We start from the raw sequence: 10,665 nt of genomic DNA, 5'->3' as shown, positions 1-10,665 counted from the left end.
GCGCAAGACAACTCTTTCTAAAGAACTCGACAAAATAATTCCGTAACTTTGAGAGAAGCGGTGCCTCCTCACAAAGAGGGTGGTTCTTACCAGGCCAAATAACTGTTTTCCAAAAACACATGTATACAAAATATTCAAACCTTTGTATGGGGCTGACTTATCATCAATTGAAAAGAATCTCAGGAGTGCATGATGATAAAAAAAACGTCGTCTCATTGTTGACATTGTTTTATGTAACAAACACCTCCTTTATGTAGAGATATGGGTTCATTTTAGCTTCTTAGAGTACATTAGGTTGACATTTTATTTTATAGAAACTAAAGAAAGAGAGACATAAAGTTGAGAGTCGAAAGGTATATATATTTCCTAATCACATGGATTTTAGAATGAATTTACAAGATCCGGAGTAGGAACAATGTAGAATATAAATTGAGACAATTTGTTCCAAACCATGTTAAGGAGGGATTCAGATTGGTATCTTCAAAATGTTTTTCAAAATATAGACTGCCCACAAGACAATGAAGACAATTACAAAAATGTCGGTAAAGCTTCTGGTTTGATGACGTGTCGCCTGGGAATGCGCTTTCTCCACCACCTACAAGACAAAAATATTAACCAAAGGAGCTTGTCGAGTGTGCTAACAATGTCTTACTTCGATGTCTAAGTCAGATTTTTGTAGACAAAAATATGGGAAATATGAGACCAAGAAAATTCAAATTACCTTTGATACTTGGGGATAATAGTCTATTTATAAGCATGTAGTTTTAATGTATAGAGAGTGATTAAAATTCAGCTAGGATTCTAATCCCACATAGAATGGGATTAGGATATATCAGTAGGGGAGAATCCTATTCGACTAGGACTGTTCCCTCATTGAATTCAAATAAATCACCAATCCTATCTCGTATCATGCGGGATATGAAGTTATCCTGAAAGATTTGGGATTGAGACCTTCCAGCACCTTTCCGGGGATTATAGGTCAGATCTTTGCTATAATTCCCTGCTATAATATTGGAATAAGAATCAGTGCATATTTCATCCCAATCGCCTCGTGGTAGTCTCGAAAAATTTAGTCATGGGACTATTTGGATATGGGGCATTCCGTATAGATTCTTTTCGTGTTCCCAGGATAGTCAACTCCTGTGACTTATCGATTACTTTTATTCCCGGTCCTGGCAACCGAGGGATATTTGTATTTAGAAGTCCTTGATTGAGTATTACAGCATGAGATTCTTTGAGTAAGCTTGGAGCATTCGAGATGTCCTCTATCCGAGGTCCCTATGAGCCAATTTCGAGGCATTTATAACCAATCGGATCTTCATGGGATTCTGACGAAGTATGACTCCTGGTTGGGCTCTATGGACCAAATGGATCTACAGACTCAGTCGTGGCTTGTACGGACTATGGGAATAATAATTTTCCCAACAAAAAAAGTTTCTAAAAATTATAGACCGTATATTGGAGAATATCAATCCTCAATTAAGATTCGACATGTCCATCACTATCGAAGAATAAGCTATCATCCTTAATTAGAAAAAAGAAAAAAGAAAAAAGAAAGAAAAGCTATCATCCTCTTATCTTTTAAAATCCATCCAAATCTCACACTAAAAGTCACCATGAAGCTTTAATTTTGTACCAAGTGAGACAAGGCTATGTCGAAAATTGTGGTGGGAGAGAAAGCAAAGAAAAATATAACTAGGGAGTTTTAGAATGAAAATTATTTTTGTAATTTTAGGAATATTGTTACGCTTGAGTCATTTGTTGATAATTTTTTGTTTTAAGAAAATAAAAGCAAAATACATAAAATAAAATTTTAACAAACGGAGCCAAAGTCCGTAAAATGGTGCTCTAATTTTAAACTTTTAGATATTTATTGATTGGTAATGTTTTTAAATGTTATTCATATGATATAATAGTTATAGGGCATCAAAGGGGAAGACATGAAATTGAACCCTTAAAAAGGAAAAGAAGTTGGATGCACCGCAATGGTACTAGAGTCCCTATCCTACGAGAATGGTAGGTGGACGCGAACAATTCAAAATTTATTCGGACAAGCAAATTGCTCGGGATTTAAATGCATTATATTACATTATTCTTTTCTTTTAGTGAGTACTATATGTAGCAGCACACATGAGAAAAAAGGTCGTTTCATTACCAACCACTAAAAGACTGTAAAAGGGCAAAAAGAAGAAGGAAAAAGTAATAGAGGGCCTTAGAAAGTGAGAGGGGGCAATCAATGAACAATCGTGCCTTGAAGGTGCTCGACAAATGTCCCAATGGAGACTAGAGAGAGAGCAGGGATGAGGCCCTTTCTCTATCCACGTTGCCTTTTCAATCCTCGTGCCACGAAAAGTAATCAAAGTATGACTCCTCGGTGCTAAAGACAAAAGTGATGGCATTGGGCCATTCCGGCCCATTCGCACCCTGTGCGTGTGCGTGGGGGTGAATAAATAAACAATAAAAGAAGGCGACAAAAATGTGAGCAAAAGGCGCAGGATTTATCGTCCTTTGATTGACCATTTTCGGCCACATGAACCCATCTATCTATATATCTTCTTTAATATTTATTTATTTATTCATTTTACAATGGAAAATGTTTGGTTACTACTATTTTCTTTTAGGGAAAATTGTACCGTTGATTTTGTGGTATGCCATAATTATTTTTCACTCCTTATGGTTTAAAAAGTTCATGAGAGATCCCTGTGGTATGTAATAATTACAAATCGATCCCTGGTGTCAAATTCTGTTAAATTTTTAACAGATTCCGTCAAATGCCACGTCAGTGCCACGTGTCGTCATCTTATTGGTGACACGTGGCGCTGACATGTCCAATCTTAATAAAAAAATAAAAATTTATTAAAAAATAAATAAAAATACTTATTTTTTTAAAAAAAATTAAAATTCAAAAACAAAAAAAAAAGAAAAAAAAAAAGAAAAAACAAAAATGGGAAAGGGGATGGCGCGCGGCCACCCCCATTGGCTGGAGGGGTGGCTGGGCCACCTCCTTTCCCATTTTTGTTTATTGTTTTTTTTTTTTAATTTTTTTTTAAAAAAAATAAGTATTTTTTTTTTTATTTAGATGGACACTTGTCGCCAATAAGATGGCGACACGTGTCGCTGACGTGTAGGGCTAACAGATTCCATCAAAATTGTGGATGGAAAATCGACCCAGGAAGTAAAACGTAATTATTGCATACCATAGGGATCTCTCATGAACTTTTTAAACCATAGGAAGTGAAAAATAATTATGGCATATCACAGGGACCAACGGTGCAATTTTCCCTTTCTTTTATATATAATTGGTTTTTTTTTTTTTTTTTTTTTTTTTTAAAAAAATACTTACCAGACAGATTACATAATTTACGTACTCCAATATGAGTCACTAAACAAACTAAAAAAAAAAAATAGCAGGTAAATTTATTTGTTTAAAAATAGCATAGTAAGTGTCACTTTCAATTTTTAATAAAAACTATAATACTTAATGCTGACAATTTTTGACATAACTCGTGAACTTGATATGAACTTAACGCGAAATTAAAAGATTATGTTTAGCAGTTTAATCCGTTTAATTAAATGAGAGTTCGTATCTTCCCACAATGGCCAATTGAGCCTGTGGAAAAGGAGCTCCACTCAGTCTTTTTTTCTTGGATAGCACTATTGGGGTTGGGGTATGGCTTAATTATAGCATTAAAAGGTCTTACCCATTTAATTCAATAAATTAAATTAAGATTAATCATATAATTTTAAACTTATACTTCGACACGACCCGCACCTCACATACAATCACAAATGGCTACCCGACATACAAAGACATACAAACACAAAGGGCCACACGAATCGCTCGTTTAGTTTGATTTTGTTAGCAACCATCACGCAAGTCAATGGACCAGAACAATATTTATTTGAGCCACACAAACAAATCTTAAACTGACATTGATCCGCACACATTACAGCAATAGCCAAACCATTATCGAAGTTTCTTTACAGGATGCAACTCTCATATATCCAATGGAAATAACAAAACCCTAAACTCAGGATTTGACAATAGACTGATTATCAAATTCTTAAACCGATTCGGCTGGTGGACCGACCTCTATCGAATAAGAAATGTGAATGCAAAAGGCCTAAAATTGAAACATCCTTTCGATTCAGAAATGCACTTCAAAAATAGCAAATAACCGTCAACCCGGTCAAGTTACACAGCAGGGAATGGTTGCACTCATTGCAGGATAGCCTGCTTCCCACCACTGTACAAAGCAAATTGCTAAGAGAAACATGGAACTGCCAGATTCTGCTTAGCAGACACCTATACTTTTCATAATCTTATAATTGCATATCACAATGCAAAACGATATTCCAGGAATCAGTATAGAGTAAGTGTCTGGCTGAAAAATTTAAAAATAGGCAATTGCTTTAATGGTTGTTCCCACTCAAACTTCACTCATCTGCAGATCCAGAGGACTGATGGGGAAAAGTCGACCACACATCAGCCCACGTCCTCCTTCCTTCGGTTACATCCTTAACAACTGTTGCTGCCTCTTCCACATTAACACGAACTTGATCCTTGCTGTCCCTCTCCCGGATTGTCACCGAGGATGTTGAATCAACAGTGATTGCAAAGGGTACACCAAGTTCATCGGTTCTTGCATATCGTTTACCAATTGAGGTCCCTGTAAAAATCATTTGAACATACAGACAATCAGTACGAAGCCCATATACACATGCATTGTGCAGCATTTTCAATCTCATAATTTTTTGAGGCAAACAATCAACTTTTCTATTGTAATTGGAAGTGGAGTCATCACCCAAATGATAAAGATGGAAGCGGAGCATAACTATTAAATTCTAAGAAGAGTTTGAATAGGCTGATCAACAGAGAATGCCTACATGAAAATAATCACTTGGACATCTATGGGGGTAATTGTACCTAATTTTTTTTCCCTGGGCAAAGGTACCTAACAGCTTTGGTGAAAGTAAATGAGTCACTAGTTTAATACTTATAAATTGGAAGGGACTATAGATCACATAAATGGATGAAGAATTGAGAAATTACAACTTACATATAAACATATGCAATCAAGCAAGCAGGTGAGACGACATGCCTATACCAATGTCCATCTTCACACATTTATCCAATGACCCAATCAAGCCAAAGCAAACCAATGGAAAGATGAAATACCTGTAATGTCTATCTTATGTGATATTCCAGCTGAAGTCAATGATTGAGAAATCACTTTTGCCACCTCCTCATACTTTTGATTCTGAACAAGTGGGAAAACTGTGCATTTTATAGGTGCTACAAGAGGCGGAAAACGGAACACATTTAGCTGTTCATCCCCGGCTTTACTTGGCCTCAGGTAGAAAGAATGTTCAAAGAGGCAAAATATTATCCTTCCAATGCCAAAAGAAGGCTCGATTACAGATGGTGTGAAAACTCTCTGGTGTTCTTTCTTTATCTCTCTTGAAATTGCCACCATGTTCTTCTTAATAGTTACGTTTTTTTCAAGAGTACACACATAGAACTCCATCTCTCCCTTGGATTCTAAAGTGTCCTTCATTTCGAAAGCTTCTTTTTCATTCATTACCTAATGCAAAAAAACAAGTAATATATCAAAAGAAAGCAGGCAGAAGATTTTCTAGCAATCGTGGCATTAAGGACCAAAGAGGGGCGCAATTAAATTGTTTACCTCCAAAGCTTCAACCACCATCTTTTGGTTCCCTTTGAATGCAAGGCCCAGCTCTTTTTTCACTGGAGTGATAACTAGTTTCTGAAATTATACACCGTCACTCGATTAATGTTAGCCAATGTCAAGCAGGTGGATTAAAGAGCTTATTGTTGTCTTGTCAGGTAAGTCACGCACTCATTTCTATAGTACTAATTATGTCAATGATGTGTATGGTTAATAAACAGAAGCACTACCTCCACTTCTCTGGGTTCCAGGAATTTTTCCTGAGCCACAAGAGGGACACCACTTTTCTCCTGTCACGGATCAATTAAACAACACTCCATAAGCATGTAATATTATTATGTCAAGATAGCAATGCAGATATATGCCTAGCATTTTCTTTTATCTAGCACTTGTTCTAAGACTCGATACTACAGCAGATATGCTATTAGCAGCAGGCAACAAAAGCATTATCTTACTGATTATGGTAAGTAAAGAGGAGATTCAGACCACAATAGCAAGCTTTCGGAACAACAATGTGGCTACATGAAATTAAATGATCCATTTCATTTTTTAAAATTATGCCATGCCACATCATAATAATGACTGGGCCATCTAGTTTAAAATTATGCCATGCCTCACCATCCAGTTTTTCTTACTAATTTAATCCTGAAATAATAACAATCAAATTCTTACCGAGTGAGCACGCAAGTCATATGCAGACCTATCTGCAATACCAACACATTCAATCCACCCATAGGAACACTCAATCTCAGCATCCCAACAGTCGGCGGCATAGTGGGCCATTTCATTGGCAAGATGCTGCCGGAACCGTAAACGGTTTTTGTCTATACCAAGGCGAGTTAAGAACAGATATACTCTCCCAATGAAGTACCCAAGAGTTTCGTTGTTGACAATCCCCTAGTAGACATTTAACCATAGCATTGTCACAAAAAAGAAGCAATAAAGCAAGCAGAGAAAGAAGGAGCAAAACCAAACACAAATAAATAATAAAAGCACATATTCTTCAAACCAACCCTTGAAACTGCTTCACCCAGTGGAATTCTCTTTGCAGAATGGCCAGACATCTGTTCTTCCCTTGGGAACATCAGAAACTCCAAGTTGGCAACTTCTGAAAATTTTGGGTGGGCCTTGTTTTCAGGATCAACAAAGTGCTCAATCTCTGCTAGTGTGAACTCACGGACTCTCAAAAGGCCTTGGCGCGGAGATATCTGCCCACACAATAAAGCACTTTCAGATCAGTTCTCTCAACACAAGGAAACAGGAGTTGGAAATCATTCTAGTTCCACACAATATAGCCATTTCCATTAAGAAATATCATGCGCACACACAACTTTGCACTTCTAAAGAGAGAATTTACCTCATTTCTGAAAGCCTGACCAATTTGAGCTGCAGCAAAGGGTAGCCTGTTCCCATTGTAATAGTACAAGTCCTTAAAATTAACAAATATGCCTTGCGCAGTTTCAGGACGCATATACCTGCAAACAATAAATTAATTAACAATTCTATCAACCAAGGGTAAGCATGCATAGTGCTGCACACAAATTCAAGCCTATCCAATACTCACCCAGGACTCAAGCCAGATGGGCCTATTGAGGTTTGAAACATTAAGTTGAAAGGGTAAGGATCAGAGAGCGGATTCTTTGTGTCAGGAGCTGTAATTCCATACTCCTTGATCTTTGAACCCAGCTCTTCGGACGAGAGATCGTCCAAGACTGCTAGTACCCGTTTTAGCTCTGCTGCCTTCTCTGGACTAATGCTGAGGTCTTTCTGTAGCTTCTCGTTGCAAAAGTCCTTTAGCAAGTGGTCTGCACGGTAACATGTCCCAGTTTTCTCGTCCTTGACCATAAGGTCTGTGAATTTTTCAACGTGACCGGATGCCTTTAGAACTATCTCCGGTGTGACACAAGGGCAGTCCACTTCAAGCATGTTCTCCTCGAGCACAAAATGCTGGCAAAACACACAATGTATGAGATAATTTTGTGTTTATGTTCTGTTTGAATCTAATTCCTAACAACAACAAAAATGCAACGTTTTGGTCAAATTATGGAGTGTAATTGATGTGTTAGAGAGAGAACTTTGGGCTTACCTGGCGCCAGAAAGCGAGGACGTTAGACTTTACGGCACAACCCGGCGGGCCATAATCGTAAAGCCCAGCAACTCCACGATAGATTTTGAACGACGGAATATAGAACAAACGCCGTTCCAGAGTGTTCACCACCGCTTGACGGAAAGCTTCCCTATTGAGCGAGCCCTCGCTGCCACTGACGGCAGCTTGGAGCTGCCTCTCGATTGAAGCCTTCTCGAGCTTCAACCCGTTCAGAGCTTCGATTGCAGCGTCGATCTCCTGCTTGGTAGCACCAGCGGCTTTCATTGTCCGGACGGCGTTGCCTTGGGCTTCCAAGGCTGTTTGCTTCTCAGCCATGGCTTTCCGGAGAATGTCCTCAGAGGTGTCCATTGTGCACGAGATTTTGTGATTCACACTGCAGATATGTAACAGATATTACCCAACGTACAAAAGAAAAGCATAGATGTGTGTGTAGCTGTGAGTGTGTGCAGTAAGGTGAGCAGAAGATGCAGACGTTGCAGACAGGAGATGTGTGTATGTAGGCGTGAGTGTGTGTAGTAAGGTGTGCAGTACAGACTGCACAGTGTTCAGTACAAGGAAGAAGATGTTGGCGTTGCAGAAAGGAAAATAGAAGGAGAGACGATGATATGAAAGAGTTTGAATTAATATTTAAGTAAAATAGTTACAAGGCTCACATTGATTGTAAATTTCTAGTATCTTATAATTCAACCAGAACAACTCATTAGACACAATTCACTAACATTTTTATTAAGACCCAGTAATTCAAAGTACAATAAAAATCTCTGCTTATTTGCCCGTTACATGCAAGAAAGATAAAAGACAAACAACCAAAATCTACTGAACCTTACAATTGTGTGGCGTAATATAAAATTCATTATCGAGCACTAATACAACACAAGACATAACAAAGATAAAAGATAAACAAATCACTTTCCGCTCCGCTTGGCTACCGAAAAATAATGAGAGAAGACAAGAATAACCAAAACCCTTCAATACCCAGTAAAGCATTTTCCCTTGTTTCATCCCCAACCAATCAGCCAATCAGGGGTCACACAACACCAAAACCAAAACGCACAACAGCTACCCCCGTTTGGTTGCTGGGAAAATTCAAGAGAGCGAAATCCTACATCATGGGATCTAAAATTCAACGTTTTGCGATCTGGGTATGTCTAAAACAGCCATAATATCTCCTTCCAGATGAGTACAACCATACAATTTTCGTTTTTTTCTTTTTGGGTAAACAACAAAATACTGTAACCAAAAGCAAACATCAACGCAACGACAGAAGTGCAAACGTAAAGGAGAGCTTACCAGACACGAAGAAGCTGAGAAGACTCAGACAGAGCACTGCGCGGCTGCGAAAGAGAGTGGGAGGGGAGCTATGAGGAAGCGAAGGATAAAAGATGTAAGCGAGAAGGCACTGAAAAATTCGGGTTTACCGAGTTTACATTAAGTGTGGACGTGACCACATAGACTCGCACACTCAATGTCAAATCAGGTTCTAATTTTTATAGTATTGGCTGGGCTGGGCTGGACTTGGGCTGGGCTTGGGCCGAAAGATTACTTACTTATGTTGAACCCTACATTACGAGGCTAGCCTGAGTGTTAGGACCGTGCTTGGTTTTGACGGGATGCTCGTGACCAGCAAAAGAATATAAGTAATGTTAAATACTATAATTTTATTTAATATTTATTTAATAAGGTTAAAGTGGCATTTTGAACTAATTATTGAATTAATTATTGTTAATAAAAAAATTGATACTAAAAATTATATTTTTTTATATAACTATCTTATAATGCTGATGTGACAGTTTCAACCAATTTTTAAATTAGTTATTATTACAAAAAAGTATGATTTATAAGTAAATTGAAATGCGCAATTAATATTTAACCTTTTTTATTGCTACTATGAGATTTAGGTTTGTATCAAATTGCTTATTGGGATTTTAATTTCTCTAATCAGTTTCATGTATTTACCTGGTTTTCAAATAGATGTTTTTCTGATTATGTTGTTATTATTGATTTTCTAATAAATAAAAGTGTTGCAATGTATATAGATGGCCACATCAGACTTATTAACACACGCTTCCAAGTGTCTTGAATACAATATTAGATTTGTTAAAAAAATTATAAATGTAAAATTAATCTTTTGGTTTGGAGTTCTGACAAATAGTTTGATAGATTTTTAAAAAGTGATTAAACACTTTCTAAGATAATTAAGCAACAACCAAAAAAGAAAAGAAAAAGATATTGGTTCATGTTGTTAGAAAAGTTGATTGAATTCGTTAATATGTTAAATCAACATCAATTAACAAGTATCACTTATAAAAAAATATATATATATATATATATATAAAACGCAAGGGGTAGTTGGTCCACCCCATATGACCAAATGGGGGGTGTTTCGACCACCCCCTCAACATATCTAGGGATAAAAGAATCTTGTCCCATAATAAAAATGAGAATCGCTATATATCACATTTTTATCTTAATAAATACATCACAATAATTATGTCATAATCTTGACTAACCCTTGAAATATTTGTGGGATATTTAATTTGTATAATAAAAGAATATATATTGTCTCCTAATAAAAATGAGTAATGATATATATCACATTTTTATCTTACAAATATATCACAGTAATGATGTCATAATCTTGACTAACCTTTGAATTTGTAGGATATTAATTTGTATAATAAAAATGTAGTTTCAAGCATTACTCAACAAAAAGATAAAAGACATTAAAAACATAAAAAAAAGAAAAAAAAAGAAAGTAGAATAAAAAAGAAACAAGAGATAGAGAGCGAGTAAGAAATGAAGTAATCAGTCGATTGTATTATATATGAGAGTAGCTTTTCCATTCAGCTGTCACCTCGTTCGAGTCGT

General features: G+C 36.8%; 1 protein-coding gene across 1 annotated transcript; it reads right to left on the bottom strand.

Moving 5' to 3' along the window:
- Positions 1–4,125: 4,125 nt before the first annotated feature.
- LOC133872765 (glycine--tRNA ligase, mitochondrial 1) lies at positions 4,126–9,246 on the bottom strand. Its single transcript, XM_062310365.1, has 10 exons — positions 9,088–9,246; positions 7,777–8,170; positions 7,255–7,637; positions 7,048–7,165; positions 6,704–6,898; positions 6,363–6,587; positions 5,921–5,980; positions 5,688–5,768; positions 5,180–5,585; positions 4,126–4,670 (listed from the first exon to the last, which is right to left on the bottom strand). Exons 2-10 carry the CDS (start codon positions 8,143–8,145, stop codon positions 4,438–4,440), a joined length of 2,070 nt encoding a protein of 689 aa, XP_062166349.1. The 5' UTR covers positions 8,146–8,170; positions 9,088–9,246; the 3' UTR covers positions 4,126–4,437.
- Between the last annotated feature and the right edge of the window lie 1,419 nt (positions 9,247–10,665).

Source organism: Alnus glutinosa, chromosome 7 (assembly GCF_958979055.1).
Source record: "Alnus glutinosa chromosome 7, dhAlnGlut1.1, whole genome shotgun sequence".
Taxonomy (NCBI): domain Eukaryota; kingdom Viridiplantae; phylum Streptophyta; class Magnoliopsida; order Fagales; family Betulaceae; genus Alnus; species Alnus glutinosa.
Note: the sequence above shows the minus strand (reverse complement) of the source record. Positions and strands in the feature narration are given on the sequence as shown.